Raw genomic sequence first — 23,151 nt, 5'->3', positions numbered from 1 at the left:
CATACGTACAGTGGGATACATAAATACGAGACAAATTGTTCAGGGATGCCAACTTTTGAAAATGTTGGCTGGGCTCAAACACTTGTATATAAGTTCACAAAAAAAAATCATATATCCTTATTTCAATGTTCTTTCCTTCCTAACACTAGGCGAGAGTATTTTTTTGCAACACTAGAAGCTTTTGTGGGAACTGAATTTTCTTAAAGCATGTTTCCAGTTGAGAAAGTCAGAAGAAATTAAATGCGAGTCCACTTTGATGGAAAAACTTTGCTTTTTTATAGGGGTGTGACGAAGCTGAAAATTTACCGATGCGGATGTACTCACCGATAATTTTTTGACCGATACCGATGCCGATATTTAACAGATTCCGATACATAAGATTATTAAACAGAAATGGGATGTTATTTTCAGCATGACAAAAATAAATTTGCTATGTAAATTTCTATTGCATATCATATGTATTTACATATATATTCTCAAGAGATGCGAATGTACATTTGCATCTACAAAAGGTGGTTATGTGAACCTTTAAGAAGAACATGGATTCTCAAGAGATTTTATAATTAGTACACAAGCAGTTCTTTGAAATGCAAAATTAATTCCTGTTCTGCCAGATTCAACTTCAGAAACACGAGATTTGGAAGCACTTCAGGAAGTAACCTACTTCTTCTCTTATCTCAAGTCTGTTCAGCAACACTGGACGTTCAATCACTGAATACTGATGCAGCAGGTATGCCCAAGTATTTTCTCAGGACTTGCTTCAGGTTTGAATATTCATTTTTGAATTTCCAATACAACAGCAGATCCTGGTTCAGCAATGTATTGTTTTTTTTTCGATTTATAGTTAGGTTGATCCTATGAATGAGAGTTTGCAATAATTTTATTACAAAAACTCTACAATAATGACGAATCATAACCAAATTTTCAATAAATCTTACAAAACTAGAATATAAAACTTATAAGAATTTAAAAACTCTAGTATAATCTGTACCAGTTTAAATATCGGATTTTTGCCGATTCCGATACCGATGCCAATGTGTCAATTTCGGCCGATTATAACAAAACTTCTTTATCCCTGCCATGAATTTTGAAAAGTTATACCACCAGCATTCTTTGTTTTCCGTTCACATGATCCGACGAATTATTTGAAGACGAACTTGGTAAATCAGTATTAGCAGATTTCCAAACTGAATCTAAACCTACAGTATCGTGATACTGAGTGGGAACATTGTCCACCTGCGGTCACTTGATTACAAATTTATCCATGAAAAATAATAACACTAAGTAATCCACAATCACATTATTCCCTTGTGAGTTTTATTAGGTAAACTCCTCTCTCACACAAGAAAATCAACACTTGTTCATTGCATGAGATCAACTCGGCCAACAGTCTGGCTTCTCGGAAACTATGAACAAAAGTCACCTGACTAGCAGTAGGAGAGACGAATATTCACACCAACAATACATCCTTTCTTTTTAAAATATCTATTATTTACTGATTTCAAGCAGTCGACCATGAATCATGATAAGAAATATGTAATAATAACGCAACAAATTATTGAGTGGGCTTGGGGCCCATATACGTTGGTGCCACTGAAATTATTCGTCATCATATTTGTTCACTTTTTTATACAGTGCAAGGTTCAAGAACTGAAACAAACCAACAAGATGGCTGATAACCAGTGTACTAGCATCATATCAAATTCAGCCCCTAAAATCGTGTACAATCAACGGCAAAAATAATGGTAGGCAAATTGTCCACTGCTATTTTAATTACTTTTTTATTCTACATCGTGTGTTGTTTTAAGGAATGAAACTATGTTGGTAATTGTTCTCTGCTTATTGACGCCATTATTTCAATTCATTATCATCACACTGTGTAATACAGACCGAATGAAAACGGTGCTCGACAATTCACCTACTGTTTCTTTCGCCGTTGGGTGTACCATGCAAGGTTAATGGTGAATATATTTGCCTGGTAATATTTATGCATTACACTGTACAAAGTAAGCTCTAAATAAAACTTCTCAGAAAATAAAACATATGATTAAGTTCAAGAAGGATGCTTGCTGCAAGTCGAAGCTGCTATTTTGGCATGGATTTTGTAATTCAAGATATGATGACTATTTTTTAATATCCATTTCTTCAGACAAGTGGAGAACGATGAAGGGAATTGCATATAAAACAGCTTCATTATATCAGTTTCCTGATTTACTATTGATAAGGGTTCACATGTTTAGAAAAAGCACACAAGGGTTGGGAAAATTATCAGCAAGTGGCATGTAAATTAATTACAGTAGAACCCCGATTTTACATTTTCCTGTTAATTTTAATTTTTCTGATTCCAATACAATAAATTGTTAGAATTCTTTCCTGAATTGTACTTTTACCTGTGTCGCCAAGTGGCCAAGCATGTTAAGTGGTCAATTTTTGATCTCGCCACCCAAGTTCTCAGGTTCGAATCTCGGCCTGGGAGGTGTGTCTTTGTGAGCATCCTTCATCAATTTCATATAATCATCACTGATCCTGTCCATTGCGATTAGCCAAAAGTGGCGTAGAAGCGACTAAATAACTACACATACTTGGGAAAAGAGAGACGCGGTAGTATATAATACTCACTTTTATCCGCGAAGCTGTTTTTTCTTTTTCGATTAATTTCAGTGGCCACTGCCACCATCCTCGTTGGAACTTTCTGTACTGTTGCTTGGCGTGTGTCTTTTGTTTGTAGTTCTCTGGCTGCCGCTAGGTGTGCTGTTGTTAACTGTGCATCTGGGTTTGTGTCGTCTGCTATTTCCGGGCAATAACTGTTGTAGTAGGGGAATCCAAGTGTGGTGCGCTTGCCCGCTACCGATGTTTAGGTCATGCGGGAAGTGCATTATGGCGTGGAAAATCAAGGAAACGCACGCTATAATGCACTTCCCGCATGAGCTAAACATCGGTAGCGGGCAAGCGCACCACACTTGGATTCCCCTACTACAACAGTTGTCGCCCGGAAATAGCAGATGACACAAACCCAGATGCACAGTTAACAACAGCGCACCTAGCGGCAGCCAGAGAACTAGAAACAAAAGACGCACGCCAAGCAACAGTACAGCAAGTTCCAACGAGGATGGTGGCAGTGGCCACTGAAATTAATCGAAAAAGAAAAAAACAGCTTCGTGGATAAAAGTGAGTACTAGTGTCTCCATATTTATTTAAATAACTACAATACAAATATTTACCTGTATTTTAAGTTTCTTAGCCTCAGACTCCTGACAAACATAAAACCAAGGTTCCACTATATACAGTAGTTTGTTTATTCTTGGTGGTGCTTATTACATGTTCTGTTACTATAATTGGTTAATAGAAATAAGAAAATAAAGAGTCGCAGTGGTCCAATCGGTAGGGTGTCTGACTGCCACGTACAAGGCCCAGGTTTGGCTAATTGCAAAGATGAGGATGAGTGATGATACGAGGAAATTGATGAAGGGACACTCACAAGGAACACCCATGCCCAGGACATGATTCGAACCCAGGATCCTTGGCTTCTTAACATGCTGTGCTTACCACTCCGCCACAGAGGACGGTACCATGAGGTTAATCATTATCATGGCTAATTTATTTTAGTGGGAGGGGAAACACTTGTGGATGTGTGAATGATCCACTGGGTTTAAAATACATTTCCAATGAGTTTAGCTTATTCATGAGGTCCAAGAGTATTGGTTAGTTCAATCCATGTTCATCACTTGTTTTAGCATGAAGAAAGTTTTAATAATTATAGTTTACATATATTGGTAAAGAAAGGATTAACTTGAATCAGTTAATCTTAGTGTATAAAAGGTGTAGAACATTGCAAATAGAACTATATATTTTTCCTCGCACTTTATGATGACAGCAGTAAGCATTTTTTTAAAGTATCAATTTGGATATGATTCATCAGACTTAATATTCAAAATGTATTGACAATATAGCTATGTTAAATACAGCAAAAAATAACAGATTTGTATGTGACCACTGGATTCTCCATAGCGCAGTGGTCAAATCTCAACCTTTGATGAAAGAGGCTTCAGGTCTGATTTGTGGTGGGGTATCATAAGTTTTGTTCAGAAGAACTTTGTGGTCTCTGTTCTAGATATCAAGATAAAAGTGATGATGCGACTCAATGATTTGGCCTCGCATCTCTAATTAAAAGCTGCTCGGAAAACCTCTACTGTCAGCCTTTGTTTTGTAGAGTTGTCATCATCATGTGCTATGAAGCCGAAGATCTCAGATTCTAACTCTGTTTATCCATGTCATCCGTTCATTGTTCATTCTCATTGTCGTGATTAACCCAACAGGGAAAAAAAAAGGTAAAGCTCCCTGTGCACTTTACACCATGCCATGAGGCGTATATAGGGGGGATGGGGGTTGGGGGTAGCGTAGGGGCCCACACATTCTATCAATCTTGGTCATTTTGAAGGTGATGTGATCAACACCACGATCTGGCCACCTTACCCCCAGGTACTCATTTAATTGAGGCTGGGTGAGCCCCATGGCCACACTATGCGAGAACAAGGCTGGAAAAATCGGACCTTGGTGATGAAGTAGCCTCTAGGCAGCCATTACCCTTCAAAAGACCAAACGGTCTGCTTCATCCGTTGGTTCTTAAGAAATCAATTTTTCAAACATGTAATAAGCTTGTGATTTCATTTATTGCAACAATACAGTTATTCATGTTATAAAAATACCGTCTCCAAAAATAACATTTGTTTATTACTCGTTAGCCTATCCATCATGCAGGATAAATGCTAGTTAACAAATTAATGCTTAGTTATCACCCAAATTGTATTACTTAGAAAAAACTACTTGTTCAATGTGTATTTAGTTGGAATGGAAATGGGTAGTTGTGTACTTAGTTTTGACTGCAGCAAATTGTTTTGCTACCTTTTCTGGCACGTAAGCACCAGGCCCTGGTTTCTGCGTGTCGTCCGATGGCAGCTGGTATCTGGCGCTGATAGTGTAGCTGGGAGGTCGTCGTGTTTTGTAGTTTTCGGGGCTGGAATCGTTGTAAGTTCCAGGCCCAGGTGTCAGCACTCGCTCGTCAAGAGGCTCCTTTTGTCTTCCAGAGATGGAGTATGCAGGAGCCGTTTTCATGTTTCCTTCCTTGCTCTGCCCAATGGCTGTTGGGATATTGTATACATTTGGCCCTGAAAGGTGTAAAAGAGAGTAAGAATATCATTTATTATTAAGAACAGATGGATGCACTAATAATTATCTGAATGTTAGTAACAGCGATTCTTTATTAGCATGCAATGTTAATTGGGAATTATGCACCGTCTAGTGCTTCTTCTTTTATTATTCTAAAGCTATGTTTCAAGAGAGAATGACTTCTCTCAAGTTCAGGTAAAGAAAGGTGGGGGGGGGGGGGGTGGCGAAGTAAGGCAGCATATATTCGAGGGTATGTGTTTAAGTCCTGGTGCCATTAAATAAACCAGGACGTCAATTGCTCTGAATTTAATCGATTCATCCGCCTTTCTGTTTCTTTTCTTATTTATTAATTTATTATTATTAATATACAAACAAAACATTGCATAATATAAAGGTGAATAATTTATTTTTGCCACTGCGGATCATACCTACGACGGACTAACCAGTGGTGCAACCACAGGGGGGCATTGCACCCCCAACATTCGACGGAAGTCAATTCTAGAGGGGGAAAACTTTGACGGTCAAGGGTGCCTGCAGGGGCACAGAGGATCAAGTATCACATTCGATTTCAATATTTATGCAAATAAAAATACATTTTGTAAAATTTTCTTGCTCGCTTCGCTTGCAATACCTTCTTTCCTCATTTTCGTCAAGTTCAGAGCTGTAGCTAGGGGACGACGGGCATTGCCCATGGGCGCCGAATGATATAAATGAAAAAAAGTGAAATGATTTGCCTCCTATTAAATCAATATTCACTATTGTTTTCAATTGCAAAAATTGGATCTAAAAATGTTTGCTCTTTTCGCTCGGAATGTAGCCTCATTGTTTTCTGTAATGTCATGTATTTAAATAATATGTGTTGTATATATGTATTGAATAAACTTGGAATACATACACAATTTAGTGTAGCATGTTGCATATGTATTTTCTTATTTTTTGTCCCTCCATGTTGCATATTATGTGTAAAACATGTACATGAAAGTTAAACATGGTTATATGTACAAAAATAATTATCTACAGAATGCATTTATCATTCATTTTCTGTCATTCAAAAATACAGTTTGTGAGTTTCTTTTCCATTATTAGCTAATGTGAAATTGATGGTTGGTGTTGAAAAATATTTCAAATTGTTCCAAATAAATGCTTTAGCACAGACTTCTACCCCCTTTTTGCTTAATTTATGAGGATAATAATGTCTTTGATATTATTACTACTACTACCACTAGTAATAATAATACCATTATTAATGTTGTTGGTTATAATTATTATTATTGGTATGTTTATCCTGGTGATTTTGATGTCATTATGATGGTATTAAATAAACACGTACCTATATAAACATGTTTTTTAAACGTAACAAAGTATTTTAAAAATAAAGTTATTATATTTTGTCATTAAAACTGTAAATATATAACATGGTCATTTTTTTTTATTGGTGGAAAATGGAAAATAAGAATACCAGGGTATAAAGGTGGTGTGGAGGGGGTGGGGGATGGCAGGGTGGAAAGTACGGGGGTGCCAAAAATTCACCTTGCCTGGGTGAAAATTTTATCTTCAGCTGCCCCTGAACATCACACTATTTTATAATATTTTATGTTCGAAGTTTGTCTTATATTAATATTCTTCCATTTTCCTCATGTTCAAATACTAAGATAAATAAATATGTATAAAAAAAAATTGATGGGTATAATTGTGTATATATTTACCTGGTGTTGTGCTTGGCTTTTCCATAGGAGTTTTCAGACCAAAGGTGTACTTGGGTGAATTGTCATGGATGACTTTTTCACACTTTTCCGGATTGTATTCACCTGGTGCAGGGGTTGGTTGGTTCTTTGGGTCCTTTGGTCTGCTATGAAGGGTAGAAGCCTGAGGACTGTCCTTTCCTAGAAATTGAAATATATATAGTTTAGACTTTAGACCATTTGAAAAGTACAAGTTGAGGCTCAAAATTTTTTCTAAGCACTTTCGAAATAATTTTTTTTGTAAACACGTGCTTCTATTTATAATAATAATAATAATAATAATAAATTCTTTATTTCTGTAGACCCATATCCATGGGTGTGGAAAACGTCATACAGTACTAAATATTACAAATGGAGTAGGATTACAATGAAAAGAACAAAATACAAACACAAAAATACAAATAAATCATATGGGTTAAACATAAACAGTTATAAGTAAAACATAGTAAACTTGTAAAAGAGAAAATCCAAATATAGGAGACATACAATATCAAAAGAATTGAAATGCTTCAATTTACTAATCCAGTTTAACTATTGAAATTCATTGAGATTATATAGAGGTATATCTGTTAAATACTGTTTAATTTCTTTCAGTTTCTTGTGAATTTCTGTAATTTGTTTGATGTGTGTGGGAAGTTTGTTATGGTATTTTATTCCTGCAATCTTTTCACATGCAAGGTTGGATAGAGTTTTCCGCCAGTGAAATCAGGATTTTGGATAAATGCCTGACTGACTCAAGTTTATTGTTGTGAACTGTGCTATTGTTTCCAGTTTGTTTATATGATTAGAACTTACCTTTTGCACTGAGCCCTGTTACATTATATTGACCTGGTCCTGGTCCTGGGCTATCATTCTTGTTGTCATGCCTAGAAGAGAAAAAAAGACTGTTTCATACATCTAGTCACAAGTAATGCACAATAATAATCGATGTCAATAACAAATAGAAATAACTTCGTAAACTAAACACCTTCTGGAGCTTTTACACTGAACAAACACTTGTTACTTGGAAATAAACCTATATATATAAATTCAACCTTTTGTACCAAAGTGACATGGCCAGCTGTACATGTCTCTTTATTATAGGTCATTTGGACTACAGCAGCGGTTCTCAAACTTTTTTTCTCATTGTACCCTTTAGTCGTAACTAAATGCCTAATGAACCATAGGTTTTCTCCAAATAGTGAGTTTTGGGGAACTTTTTTGGCTGTCTGATTGGTGGGGCGTTTTTTTATATGTTTGAGGCATGTATCTGCGATATAGCAAAATTACATTCGGACTGTATGTGGAAAGGTGGTAAACAAATAAACATTAGAATCCTACGTTTATTATTTTATTGGGTGTTCCTAGGTTTACAATATTTATGATTGTTTAGTTACAAAATAAAAATGTGAAAAACGTGTATGCTGAGACGTACATAAAACAACTTTGATGTTCATTCCAGAGTTATTGAAAATGAAAAAAGTAAAGAACAAAAATAAGTCCAGCACAATTGTGGAGTTTTTATTGTAAATTGTCAGAGTTTCTAGTGAGAAGGATGTGCCTGCATAGCCTGATACAGTTTATTGTGTGGTTGTGCTCTTGAAACTTTCAAGCGGAGATTCGGCTCCAAATTTATTCTATTTTGGTACACCATGTATGAAAAACTACTCTCCGAGCTGATTGTGTACCCTCTTCAAGTAATTAGTTTATGTACCGCTGGGGGTACACGCGCCACAGTTTGAGAACTACTGGACTACATGCATCTCTGTCTATAAAGCTCAAGCAAGGAACAAACTTGAAATTCTATTTGTCTTTTCTGAAAGGCAAGGAGGATCACTTGAACCCTTGGCCCAGTTGCCATGGTGAGGGAAAATTCTCATGGTATTCTGCTTTGCCAAACTTATGCCTCACAGCAAAAGTTTTTGAAATAGGTGGCAAAGGCACCCCCAAGGAAGGCCAAGGAGCAGCTAAGCCTAACGGTCTCCGCAGGGTAGCAAACGAATGGGTCTCTGATTCTTTGTCTCTCCCTGAACTGTGAGCAGATGAGCATGCTGATAGTAGAAGGTGTAATTTATAAGTGAGCAAAAATCAGGCATGTGGCAACACCACTTTCTGCACATGGAAACTCCCTCATTTGTTTTGTTCATTGGTCATATGGGCTATAGGTCCTACATGCATGTATTTTTTTATATATATTGAGTGGCCATGCTTTTCATTTTGGTCTGAAAGCTCACTTAAATATGCCAACTTCCCCTAAACAATCTCCAAGGGTCAAACAGTAGATTTTCCATTATAAATATATAAAATATAAATTAATGTGTATATTTTTAAAATACATTTCTAAAATGTAGTTTCTTCTAAGGCAACATCATCAGAGTTGTAGTTCCATACATTTATTTAGGAGGCAAATACAGCATTTGAATCCAAAAATATTTATATTCAATCTGTGTAGTAACTGGCATACTTTATATATTTATTGTGTCATTAAAACTTTCCTTTTGATGTAACCATAATATTGTTTTATGGCATAGAACTGTCAACAAACCAGAGCATATCCTCTGTAAAATCACCAGCACAAAATCATCCCATATTAATGCACAGGATGCATGAAAATAGTGATGTACAATTTGCGTTCACAAATCTTTGAACTTGATTGTGTATACTATACGAGTTCGCATTTGCTCACCTGCTCCCAAAGCTGTATGATGGTGCCCTTCCTCGCTTAGAGTTATTGGAGTCACTACCTGCAAAATAAAATATAAGAGGATTGATTTCACAGGTTAAATAATATGAACATGTACGGTCCTATATTATGCTGCAGAATAGAACACTTGGCAATATATTTTGTGAACAGAACCATTTAAATACGAAAAAGTTTGTTATATTTGCCTGCTGCTCACAGAAGTACACTTCTTAACTAAATATCCTTCTGGCCAGTAACTATGCCAGATAAAAATGAGACAGGGGCGAGAATAATTTCTGGGGAAAAGTCACTTTTAATATTCCCCTAAATAACATACAAAATATATTTGACTAAAAGAGCATTAATTTAATTAGTATATTATGCCTGCAGTTTTATAGATGTATTCTGTTTGTACATGTACAATGTGACAATTCCAAACTTTGAAATAGTTGAAGGGATGCTAATAAATCAAATCAAATCAAAATTATGCACTGGGGGCATCTGCTCCCCATGTTCCTTCTGACATCGTATCTATAATACTTCTAACAGCTAGACATAAAACCAAAATTGTCAAAAACCTTAAAGGCAAAGTGTGTTTTGGTCCTCTGTGTGCCTAACGATTAAACCAACAATTTAAAGAAGGATTTCTTCCAAAATCGTCACTATCCTCCACCACCACCAACAACAACAACAGTTCTTGAATTTGAAATTCTAACTGCTTTCTGATGAGCCTATACCCAGCGCCTGAAGTGGAAAATGTTATCCGGGGTTATGTTTGGTGGAGTCTTGGGGGGGATGCTCCTGTAGTTTAATGTGGTGACCTAGTGAGTCAGTTGAGGAAACTGCATTGCGAAAAATTTTACTAGTTTGGGAATACCATCCTAATCCCCCTCACTTCGAGCACTGTGTTTACCAATATTATCTGTAATAAGCCACCTATAATTGTTGGTGTAATGGATTGACATTGAAATTAAATTAATGTACGAAATATGTCATTTTATTTCACTTTCCAAGCGCTGTGACCCTCCTCTATCCCTCTTCCGGGTGCCTGTGAGGATATACACACAGAGGTAAAGAAACGAGGAGGGCAAGGCTGGGTACAAAACTAAACATTTACTGTTGCACCAAGTTAATAATAATGCTTGTAAATGTGGCACTTTAAGTTTTTCTGTCATCTAGATTGGAATTGAAACTTGACAAGTAATTTCGCAAGACCAACGGAAGGTTTGTACCTTTTATTTACCCTAATCAATACTATAATTTGCCATTTGTCACTAATCCGATGTTCTATTTTTTTTTCATTTATAAAAGCTGGGACAGTGGGGTAATAACATTCCATTAATCTCCCTCCCTTACCATAACCACCTTCCTGCTCACAACACTGAATAGAACAGGTTTTGAGTGCAGCATTCTGAGTTTACTAATTTTCTGATTGATGTGTGTTTTTTTTGTTAAAAAGCATTGCAATGAGATTTCACGTTCAGGTTCGATTTAAGAAAAATAAGCATAGAGAGAGATTTACCAAGAATACGTGTAATTCTCGGTTGAGAAACATTTAGTTGGAATCGTGTTATGTTTCTAGGCCAAGGAAAGGAGACCGTAAATATGCTACCTTCAGTAACGTGCTCGGAGTGGGTGGATGAAGGTTAAAGCTGCTTTGACTCGACTCGAAAAATAACCTTAGATGCGTGAAAATATGGCTGGACTGACCACAGACTTCAAATTCTGTGGTATTGGTTACGTTTAGTAAAAAAAAATTAGGGGAAGCGATATCGCTTTCACCCTTACAAAATATCAGGGTCATTTTCTCTTGTTGCAATTAAAATGTAAACAGGAAGACTGACTTGACTCTTCAAAAACTTTACGAAGGTGTAGATTCCGAATTCAACAAGGAATGAAATTCCCCAAATTGCAGCATATGCATAGATTACAAATTAATCTCGTATATCTATTGGGTAGTTATATTGATTGACATTATTTCTCTCTCGACAATTTAAAGGCAATGGCGTTTGTGTATAAAGAGATAGCATTTGATGCTGCGAAACCTTAAGCAGTTTATCTAACTTAAGGTACATTCGTATTTTCATTTCGGAAAGGTTTGACATAGTAGTAGAACCATACAATTATCACTTCTCTCAGTTTTAAGTTGTCGGTCAAGCATAATAAAACAATTATGATAGAATATATGTTTTCAGAAAAAGAGGCAGGTTTCCCTGTCCTCCCCCCTTCGTAAAATCAAACCCATTGGAAGATCGAGTTTTTTTTACGAATGCCCTTGTATACTTCCGTAGAAGGCTTAAATGGCAATTCCTTTGCTTTTCTGTAATGTAGATCTATTGCTTTGATTCATGTATTCTCGTTGTTCAATTAAAAAAAGAAAGGGAAATTTTACATGAAAGAAGAAGTCGCGACACTCTTTATTCCGTGCTACATGTAGATGGCGTAGTTGTCTGAAAATCCCAACGCCTCAGATGCTGAGAACTAAGAAACAAATTGCTGTCATGTAACATTCACACGCTATGGTTTCTGGGAAAATTAGCACGGCAGTTTGTGAACGAGATTGTCGTTTTCTAGGAAGTTTACACTCAGAACTGATAGTTGAAGGAAGCAGGAGATGACATGACAGTTAAACACGTTGAAGCCGAGCTCAAGGCTTGGGTAGATAATTTCCACAATTTACTTTGCTTTCCCCGATAAGAATGTATTGTGATGTGGACGACATTCAGGTTGATTGCAAAAAAATTGCTTCTTATTAAGGAGATTCGAAGCTAATATCAGAGAAAATAAATTCCTTGTGATTAATTAAAATGTACTGTAGATTGTAGTTCATGTTGATTTGGTTTATTTTACGCCGCCTTTCTTCCACTTTTTGCTAATCGCGACAATGGTGATGAATGGAGATAAGATGAGGTGGGTGAAGGAGCAATCATCTATGGATGACATGACACCAGCACCACAGAGGATTATCCTGGCTGTGGATTCTTGGTCAGATCCTTGTCAGTCTGCTAAAAATTCAGCCCAGGATGTACTACGTGAAAGAGAGATTGACATTTCAGTGTCCCGAAACTGACTACAGTATATAAAATGCATAAATGTAGATCTAACCAACGATTAGATAAATAAATGCTCATTTAGCTCAAATATGCATTTGTATGGTATTTAGGGGTATATTAAATGTCATTGCCCCCCAAGAAAATATTTCCCCCCTGCGTCCTCACTGTTTTTTTTTTCTGGTGCCTTCACTGCACGGATTCATTTCGTACCTCTTAAACTTGATTTTGGTTTCACATTTCATGACAAAATGAATCTCAATTTTAAAATTAATCAAATGCTGTAATTTTATTATATCTTGTGACTCAACGATCTAAAACTGTCATTTGGACAAAAATTCAAATATTATACATAATTTAGTTAATAGTAGAAGGTATTTTACATATCGTTTGTTTATTTTAACTTTTGATTTACTTTTGTTTTGTATTGTGTCCCACCCGTGACACCAAAAACAATTAATTTCTACTTTAACTGTTACATATCCCCTTCAACTTCACTAGAATATTCAAAGGCTATTTACCTTATCTTTTTTTCTTGTGTCGTCATTTGAAAATTCACAGTAATTCAAATCAAGTTCTTATTAAGTAAAGAGGAAGTGTCTCGTCTGTCCCACTTGTGACAAAAAATTGTTCATCTGTAGCTATATATCTGGAAAAGTATTCTAAGGATAGTTATGTTTAATCAACAGTGTTCAGTTTCATAATTCTTTGCACAGAAACTGTGAGAAATATGTTGTTTAAGTATTAGTAGAAAAGTTACTTTAATGTAAAAAATGTAGTCTGTGCGTCCCACCCGTGATAACTGAATGGCCCTCCTATCTTTTCGTGCCTTATATTAGTTAGCCTATGGCATAATTAGAAAAAAAGAAGGCACCGATAGAAATTTACTAAATACTTCACTCGCTGCCATGTTTGGCGAGGAAAAGCAGTAGTGGATTTTGTCTGTGGTGTTTGAGTGTTGGTTATGCATTTTTTTTTTGTTCGCTTCTCGATAGAAAAAGTAACAGAAATAAGGCGCATTCGTGTTTATTAATATGTATAATAGGAACTTAACCACAGCAGTGATTTGCATACTGCAGATGTGATTAGCCGATAATGGAATTCATTATTATTACCACACTATTAAATGTTTGACGTATTTAGTTGAACAAAATATATGGTAAATTTCTCGTATCGGACAAACGGCTGAAATTTGCTAGTTCATTTAATTTGAATATTCGTACTTACGTATTCTGCATTGAGAAACATTGCTGAAAGTGGCATTTCGCTTATTTCACGGAAATAAGCTCTATTTGCGACATATCGAGTAAGTTTTCTTCATTTCTTCTTGCCTTCGGTAACACGCAAAATGGCGGTCACAGTTTCCCTACCGTACTCGGCATGCAGTGTTTCCACCCCACTGCACCCAAAAATACCTACGTAGCCCCACAAACCATTGACGCATAGCCCCACGAACCATTCATACATAGCCCCACGAACCATTTCCGGTAAGGTTAGGTTAGGTAGGGTCACTATAGGTTACAATAGTTAAAAATTGGTTTCGAAAAAAATATGCATAGCCCCACACACCATTCTCGCATAGCCCCACGAACCATTGACGCATAGCCCCACGAACCATTGACACATAGCCCCATGAACCATTGACACATAGCCCCACAAACCATTTGCGGAAACGTGCCTTCTTCAGTTACAAAAACACGTGTTTGGAAACACTGACCGGGATTACGTCATCAGACACAGGCTACATCCACCTGGAAGTAAATGGATGCAAGAGCTTTCGTGCATCGGTCACACATTTATATCGAAAAATAGATGATTTACCGGCAAAATTCAATGAACGGTGCGAGAAAACACTTCCCCGAACTTCCACAAGTCTAAAGAAACTGCATTCGGTAAGTAATTTCTCCTGTAAATTTGAAGAAATCCGTTTGTCCGATACGAGAAATTTACCAAATATATTTTTAATGAATACATACCCTAGTTTATTAAAAGTATGTTGAGAACACCTTGACTACCACATTTCCTTTGGAGACATTTTCTTAACGCTCTTCCTCTAGTCACTCGTCTGCGTAATGCCTTGTGGGAACAAAAGTCTACCAACAAGTATGGTCGAGTATCGTGTGAAGCGAAAACTAGCAGATGAGCAAGTACTACAACTAGTCCAAGTCCAACTGAAAAATCCAGCAGGGTATCTAGCCTCGTGTGATTCAGGCATTAGAAAGAAACAGTAATGGAGCTTTTAACGCGGCGAGTCAGTCATGGTCATTGTTGAATCCTGTTTCCTATTCGCATGGTTTACATTGCAGGCTGGAACGGAAGCTGTCGTGTCTTATCGTGAATGCTAATCAACTGATACGGTTCACGTGGAACTCCGTTTCATTTGCGAGTAAGCACGCCCATCCTGAAAATCCTAGATCCGTTAAGATTTAAATGTCCGAACTAGAACATTCACTGCTCTCATCCCCCTCTGACCAAGGTAATATTTCAGGCATGTCGGTTGTGAGATTGCATTGTGAAGTATTGTATGTACGTATCCATCCAGTGTCTGATTCAAGATATCTAGCGAAACATTCGTTGACCTCCATACATTCAAACAGTGGCCTTGTCGTAGCATTTTGTTAGGATGAAATATTTTCAGGTGATCTCTCCTTTAGTGGTCATGTCTGATCAGATTCCCTCTTTCTCTTTGTACCTTCATCAATTTCATCATATCATCACTCATCCTCATCTTCGTGATTAGTCAAAATAAACCAAATCAATCAATCAGTCTCTTTCTTTCTTTCTCACTTTCTGCGTTTCTTTCTTCAAACCTCTCTCTCCCTATCTTCTTTCTTCCTGTGTTCCTATCTTCATTTCTTTCTTCTTCCCAGGGACGTCGTTAAGGGGGACGAGGAGGCACTGGCCGACGAAACTCCCCGTAGTCCCCAACATTTTCCGTGTCTTAGAGGAAATTTTACTCTCTCTCTCTCTCTCTCTCTCTCTCTCTCTCTCTCTCTCTCTCTCTCTGTAAAATAATATTAATAAACCTCAAAATTATTTTTTGGAGAGTAAACGTCACATGTAGATTACAATCGGCATTTTTTAAAGTTTTTGTACTTCTTTGGGTTTTTAAGTCCGCTTTATGCACACATAGGCTAATCGGGACTTCACCTACAGTTTAGAGTGGGGTTCTGAACCACTAGGTGCCTACACAGGGTATCGAACCCGGATCCCCTTGATTACAATGTCACTACGTCATTGGGAAGGTGCATTTTACTTGCGATATAGACCAAGTTAAATACACTAAATAAATATAATAATAATAATATGACGCAGAAATTGTGTGTGGTTAGTACAGTATGTAATGAATATAGGTAATAACGTTGGACTCGTCAAACTTCCTCGATATTCTATTTCCTCGTATCTTGACTGTGGCACAAATTCAAGGTTTCCAGCCTACCTCATGGCAAAGTGGTTAGCACAGAGCGCTACGACACCAGGTGCCCGGGGTTCGAATCCCGGTCTGGGCATGTGTGATCCCTGTGAGTGTATCTACATATTTCATCATATTATCACTCATCCTCATCGTCGCGATTAACCAAAAGTGGCAGAAATGGGACGCTAAATAACATAGATCAAAATCAAGAATTTCACTAGTTCTATTAGTTAACATAACTCTGTCACAATGTGTACGTCACTTGGTACACACAAAGTAGGTGTCGAAACGGGAAACACTTTCGGAAATTCTTTGTTAAGGCAGGTACGATTTTTGAATATGAATTATTGGGATTGTAGTGTTTTGAGCCGTTTTATTGACTTTGAGACATGTTACTGGCAGATACTTACCAACAAGATTGGGAAGTGAAACACAAGCTGGACCTGGGCTATTAAACTCGGCTGCGATTGGTGCGCGCCTCTTTGTTGGGGTCCATGGTCTTTGCGTTAATCCTCCCATTGTTGAGCTTCGATCTGAAACGAAGGAAAAGTTATTTTTGATAACTTGACTTGAAGTTAACATAAACAAACATTTTATATTTCTAAACATATTTAAATGGAGTGGAATATTAATGGTGGACAGTTCATTGGATACTTGTATATAACTTTGACAAGCACGATGGTAAGGAGGGAAATCCTGTTCACAGATTGGCTGAATTCAGTCTTACCAGAGAGAAATCCCAGGTAACTTTTCTCTCCCCTCTACCCTTCTCTCTGTCTTTCTCAGATGAAAGAGAGAGAGAGACAGTGATAGTGCAGGAAAAGAATGGCAGGGGTGGACGGGAATATTTTTCTTGGGGCAAACATATTTAATATACCGCTAAATACTATACAATAATGCATATTTTTGATAAATAAATCATTTATTTATCTAGTTTTTCTTATGTGGTTTGGGAACGAGTTTTTTTTTTCTGGGAGACACGTCTCCTCTTGGGCAATACAGTGGAACGTCGATTTTAAAACATTTTGTTTTCTTGGGAACATAAAGATTGAATGCTTAATACAGGAAAATGTAACATCCTGGAACCCACTGTATGTATGTATGTGTGTAGTGGTTAGCACAGCGTGCTACGATTACAGAGGTCCCGGGTTCGAATCCCAGCTTCGGCATGGGTGTTCTTTGTGAGTGTTTCTTCATCAATATCATATCAGCACTCACCCTCATTGTCGCTATTAGACAAAGTGGCAGAAAAACGACGCTAAATTACAAGAAATCAAAGTCAAAGTCGATGTGTGCGAGTTACACAAAGAGAATGTTTCAAGAAAAAGGAAGAGAGAGAAAATTAATTGCGAGAGGAGGAAAAATAACGAAAAATAGGGGGTAATGTGTGATAAGAAGAAGGGGGGGAGAAGCCATAAAACACGTAATTTCAAGCAATATCTTAATCGTGCAGTGTGGGGATGAATAACAGGTATAATCCACCCTGAATCATTCTAATATAATTTGTCCTATAACATTAGTGGCGTGCACAAGGGGAGCTGGTGGGATCATACCCCCTTTGGCCCAGTATGCCTAAAAGGAAAAAAAAGAACGTCAAAGACATGAAAAAGTTGGCACAATCAAGACCAACTACTAAAAAAGTATACGTAACCCCCCTCTTCCCTTTCGAAAATCCTGGGCACGCCACTGAACATTACATTCCACAATTATGTTACTTAAATTCCTCATGATCGTCTGTTTAAAATAACCAGCGTTAATTCATTAAGTGATAAATTAAAGATTTTTTTTTACGAAAATGGATTACAAGTATAGTGTTTCACAACGAGAGAAGAGTGAAATGAAACAATTGTCTCGAGGTTCGGCCTTAACCGATTGCCATATAAAATAACCTGTACCTGAGCTTTAGAAATACGGTTTATCGATTAGCGAAATCAGAATTCCGAGTTCATTTTCAGAGAGGAAATTAATGATTTCCTCTTGGAAAACATGCCCATGCCGTTTTTAGATCCATTAACTGGAATCCGTTGGCCCGAGACAGAAGGGGAGCGAAGGCATTTCTTTCAGTCGCTCCGAAAGGAAATTTCTGGCACAAACACACGTGCTTCAATCCCATCGATTCAGACCAGGATACGCCAGGCACAGGGAATCTCCCTGCAGCCCTTCATTGATCAACTCCACACTCCCCCCTTGTGGGAATTCCAAGCAACCCGCACGACATATATGATTGCCTTCAGGACGGAGGAAGGGGGTACAGGTTATACCCTCACACCGAATCGATAAGCTAACTGAGTATGTGAATGAATTTTATGCACAGCAATTAAGTTCACTTCCGGGTCATTGTTTTTTTGTTGTTGAATTGTTTGTTTCTTTCATCTCTTGATCAATGCAAGGGTAATTTAAGAATTTGACGGCGGGTAAGCAAAATAGCAAATAGACGGGTGATTCGATTATGCAGTGCGTTCGAAAATTCTCTCCGCAGTGTGGATTATGACAAGAGGTTACAGTAAATGTTGAAAATGTTTTCCCTGAGCTTGAAGGCACAGGCACAGAAAAAGATATACAGTAAAACCTCGTTAATCCGGACTAATGGGGGATACGTTAACCGTTTTAACGAAAGCTCTGATTAACTGAAATAACCTAAGAGAACAGTAGAAAGTGCATTAAAACTCCGTTTATAGCAACAAAACACGTTTATTATGGTGGATTTAAAGGGCATAGGCCTAAAAACACTATACAGTACAAAGTCTGCGGGAAACAGAATTTCATCAGTGGTGGATTGCCTTTTCTTTGAGAAGTTCTCTTGTTGACTTCTAGCCACATTTAAAACCTTGCATTCTGCTTTGGGGGGGGGGGGGGGCTCTTGCCTTTGCCTGTCCGGATTAAGCGAAGTCCAGCTTATCGGGGTCCGGAGGTTTTACTGGATATCTTTATGTGTGACACAGGTCAATCCTCTTACATGTGTTTGCGAACACTTGAAGTAGCATTTGGTGATCGATTGCTTGTATGCAAGATGTGATATCATCCTCGAGTTCTTAAATAGTTTTATTTTAAATAACTTGTCATTGGATAATGCAATATACGCCTCTGTTGAGTTGAAGGTCAAAGTCTAGCCCTGTTCATTTTCTGTGTCGGACATTCGCGTAGCGTAACGTACATATTTCAATGACAAGAGTGTATGTCTCAATACTTTTATCGCAATAACAAGTACAGACATCCACTGCGGAGAGACTTTTCGAATCCACTTTAGGTTTGATTGATTTAAAATATTGTTTTAAGTCCACTTTATGCGCAGAAAGGCTAATCAGGACTGAACCTACAGTTTAAAGTGGGATCCGAACCACTATATGAATCGGACCCCTTTTGATTTTCCGGAAGGGGAGTCTGCCTCCACCGGGTATCGAACCCGGGACCCCTTGATTACAAGACGACGACCCCACTACTGCGCCATCGGGGAGGCGTAACGGCCGTAGATTTGAAAAAAAAAAGTCCATTACGTACGATGCGTTAATATTTATTATTAGTTCCATAAACATTAGCTATACTATTACGTAAGGAGCAATTTGCTAGTTCATTGATTTGGATAGGCTGATTATTAGATATATTATAGGTAGAAATTAGCATTATATATCCAAATTCTAATTCCACACTGTATTGAACGAAATGCCTTTCTGCAGTTCAGTTTACTTGGAAAATAACACCGCTATTCCCCTTCAAATATTTTAATTTATGTGCTATTTGAGAAGTACTAAATCTTCATTACTGTATCTGTTCGTCGTCGAACGTCTGAAAAATAAAGTTAACATAATGTGCTGCTGGACCAGAGTTCTATCCATAATTTTACATCTGGGAAGTTGTAAGGTCGTTTTTAGTGGATATAATGTTAAATTTAGCCGTAAAATGGAAGTAAATAAGGGTTTTGTTAAAAAATGTTAGGTGTTGGGGTGTGTGAATAATTCACTGTTGCTGGATGTTCAAAATACTGGACGAGTGCAGTGCAGTATAAAATATGTCTAATTCCCTGAGTATAATAATAATAATAATCTGATAACATTTTTAATGCTGAAGGATACAAAATAGCAATTGTCTTACGTTCGAGTTGTCTGATCATAGGCCCGGAATTATCTGTTGTCAACCTGCTTAACAAGAGCGAGCTGCCAATCGCTTTTCGGTAACCTTCGTGCTTCCACACGAAAACAATTTTCCCCTTGCACGTCTTCAAAGCGATTACAGGAACTAGATTAGCATGCGCAAGATGTCGCTAGTCGCACAATGCGAGCTCATTTGTTTGCGTCGGCATTGAAGCCTCAAATGCAGTGTCTTGAAAGTCAAGTGGGAAATTTCTTCCCCGATCCTGTTTTTTCCAGATGTTCTTTGGCTCAGACGCATTCTCCTGAAGACGCTTAAATTGATCAAAGAGTCCTTTCATGAGTGTCTAAAGAAGGAGTTTCGTCCTAGTCGAACAGGTTGCGGACATGCGGAAAGACAAATGAATAACGTTCTATACAGGTAAATGTAAATCCTTGTACTTTTCCTCGTCCTGAGACAATTTCTTGCTTTGCTAAAACCATTTCCTAAGTCTACCTACTGGCGTCGGAAACGGGGGGACAGGGGGATATATAAACTTAATAATTCAGAAATATATATGTGTTTTTAAGTTAAATAGGGGTGAGGTGCATAAGATATGAAAGATTGTCTCTATTATACGCCTTGAAGACTCGAATGTATAACCATGTCGAAATTGAATTTTTCCTGTGCGAAGAACGTGCAAATAAGGAAATACACATCAATAGATTGAAATCACTAACTTGCAAGGTTTTGATGTTTTATATGTTTATGTTTCAGAATATGGAATACATTATAATTTAATAACCACTTTTTCAAAATTCTGTTAGTCTTTAACAACAATTCTTCTGGTCTTGCTCAAACTTATTCCCTTTGAAATCACAGAAAGTAATGATTATGCATTTCTATTTATCCTTACTGTCCCAACATTGAGATCGCAGAACAGGATATGCACGGCAGCGAAAATTGAGTTGAAAATAGAGGGAAGGCGATAATATTTTTTGGGGGAGGGTCTTTCTTTGCCCCCTTTTAGCGGTGACATTTTATTTGTATTATTTCATTTCGGCTGAAAATCGACTGCATATTAATTTTTATCTGTGAACGGAGACAATTTTAATCAAAATTTCTCAGGATTTTGCCCGCCAGCTTTCATACTCGAGAGATCCACCTACCTTGAGGGGGGGGTCGAACTTGGAGAGTAATTTTGTGGGGAGGGGGAAATTCGAACTTGGGGAATATCTTTCGGGGAGGGGGAAATTCGAACTTGGGGAATATCTTTCGGGGAGGGGGAAATTCGAATTTGGGGAATAACTTTCTGGGAGGGGGAGGCAGATTCGAAAGCTTTCCATCCCACAAAACTAGCATGCAGGATTAGATGTTGAATAACTGTTACTTTTGCGAAATCACACATTACTATTTATTATTATGTTTCTCGGGCCTCAGGAGGTTTAATCAAACCTGAAAATTTTGGGAGGGTAAGTACCCCCTTCCCCTTTGCCCTCGCCAAGTAACGCCGAAGCAGGTCACTCTTTATCATTTCTTTTCTCCACTGCAGTGCGGCGTTTCTTCGATCAGCTTGGGGAGTGGGCGAAAGAGTTTACGTCAATGTACAGTAATTGAACTAGATTAATAGAGCCAAATTAAGTTTTCCTAAAACCACATTTGTTACGTGTCTGCGTGAAGTATCGTCACATTGATTCTTGCGTATGAACTCAAGAACTTTGTGGAGCACTTTACAAAGTTTGGCTCCACCCGCCAACGAAACTAAATAGAGTACCAATTAAGGCAGGAGCGAAAGCGAAAATGGCACTTAATGAGCTGACGTGGTTGGCTTTCCCGCAGCTTGACGTGTTTTCCTTCGATCTGAAAACATTTCAAGAACTTTCCGCCACTGAAGCACGCACGTAAATAACAGAAAATTACGCCGCGTAAATTGGCGGTTACTCTCTTCATGATCAATATGGAAGTTTGCTTTAGTACAATCGTGAAAAGTTGAGCGTATGTTTGACGGAATAAATAATATATGCACGTGTGTGGAAGCTACCAAACATGTTGGTGAAAACCTTATATATATATACACACAGTATAAAAAAAGGTAAAGTGTTCCCCTGTGCATAGCACCACGCCATGAAGGCGTATAGGGGGTGTGGGGGTAACGCCCCACACTTTCTTGATCCGGTCGTGAGTGGGGGTGATGTGATCAGCATCACGCTCCTGACCGCCTTTACCCCCCAGGGTTTCCCATGTTATTCGACGCTGGGTAGGCGCCGGGGCCGCTTCCACCGTTAGAAAAGTTCCCGGTATAATCACCAAAATTAATTTAATACATGTAACATAGTTATAATAAGAAGAGAAAGAAATATTTTGTTCAAGTCGATAATTACATCATTATCTGATATCGTAAAACATAGCATGTCATGGGAAATATTCATATATAATATATAATATGTACATAATTGCCGGGCTCCGTGGCGGAGTGGTGTCGACCTCCGTGGCGAAGTGGTTAGCAGAGCGCGCTACAACGCCAGGGGTTCTGGGTTCGAGTCCCGGGTAAGGCATGGGTATTTGTGTTCGTCCAGTTGATAGGAAACAAAGAAAAACGTAAGACTTGAAAAGTGTAAAAGTGAGAAAAAGTGTGAATGGTGGGAGATGCCTCCGTGTAGGGGGTATTTCCTTTTTCCGTTATATAAAAAAATAAAGAGTGGTTACCACGTCGCGCTACGAGGCCAGGGGTCCCGGGTTCGAATCCCGGCCTGGACATGGATGTTTGTGTGTGTCCATTCATCAATTTCATCCTATCATCACTCATCCCCATCTTTGCAAATTAACCAAATGTGGCACAAAAAGCGAAGTAAAATAAATCAAATCAATCAATCAATCAATATGTACATAATTATGCACGTGGTGTAGAGAACCACATCTGTAAATACTTAAAAAATAGTTATAAAGACATCAGTGACTAGTCCAATTAACAAGTTTGATATTTAAACTAAATTAAACACTGGGTTTCTAACTGAAGTGGAGTGATAGTTTCTAACATATGTTGTGGAATAT

The 23,151-nt window shown here is 37.8% G+C and overlaps 2 protein-coding genes across 4 annotated transcripts in view; one reads left to right on the top strand and one right to left on the bottom strand.

Moving 5' to 3' along the window:
• LOC145993771 (ciliary microtubule associated protein 1A-like) overlaps positions 1–23,151 on the bottom strand; it is a 48,664-nt gene that overhangs the window by 5,728 nt on the left and 19,785 nt on the right. For all 3 annotated transcript variants that reach the window (XM_083129548.1, XM_083129549.1, XM_083129547.1), the window contains exons 2-6: positions 16,446–16,568; positions 9,574–9,631; positions 7,704–7,774; positions 6,873–7,049; positions 4,903–5,165 (exon numbers count right to left, since the gene is read on the bottom strand). In XM_083129548.1, coding sequence (XP_082985674.1) covers positions 4,903–5,165; positions 6,873–7,049; positions 7,704–7,774; positions 9,574–9,631; positions 16,446–16,554 — 678 coding nt within the window. In that variant the 5' untranslated portion in view covers positions 16,555–16,568. The remainder of the gene's footprint in view (positions 1–4,902; positions 5,166–6,872; positions 7,050–7,703; positions 7,775–9,573; positions 9,632–16,445; positions 16,569–23,151) is intronic.
• Positions 20,487–23,151, top strand: part of LOC145993770 (uncharacterized) — a 97,277-nt gene continuing 94,612 nt past the window's right edge. Inside the window, exon 1 of the mRNA XM_083129546.1 lies at positions 20,487–20,541. The gene's annotated coding sequence lies outside the window, so the exon portion shown is untranslated. The remainder of the gene's footprint in view (positions 20,542–23,151) is intronic.

The sequence above is a fragment of the Lepisma saccharinum genome, chromosome 10 (assembly GCF_977018435.1).
Source record: "Lepisma saccharinum chromosome 10, izLepSacc3.1, whole genome shotgun sequence".
Lineage (NCBI taxonomy): Eukaryota > Metazoa > Arthropoda > Insecta > Zygentoma > Lepismatidae > Lepisma > Lepisma saccharinum.
This window is presented reverse-complemented; position numbering and strand designations above follow the sequence as displayed.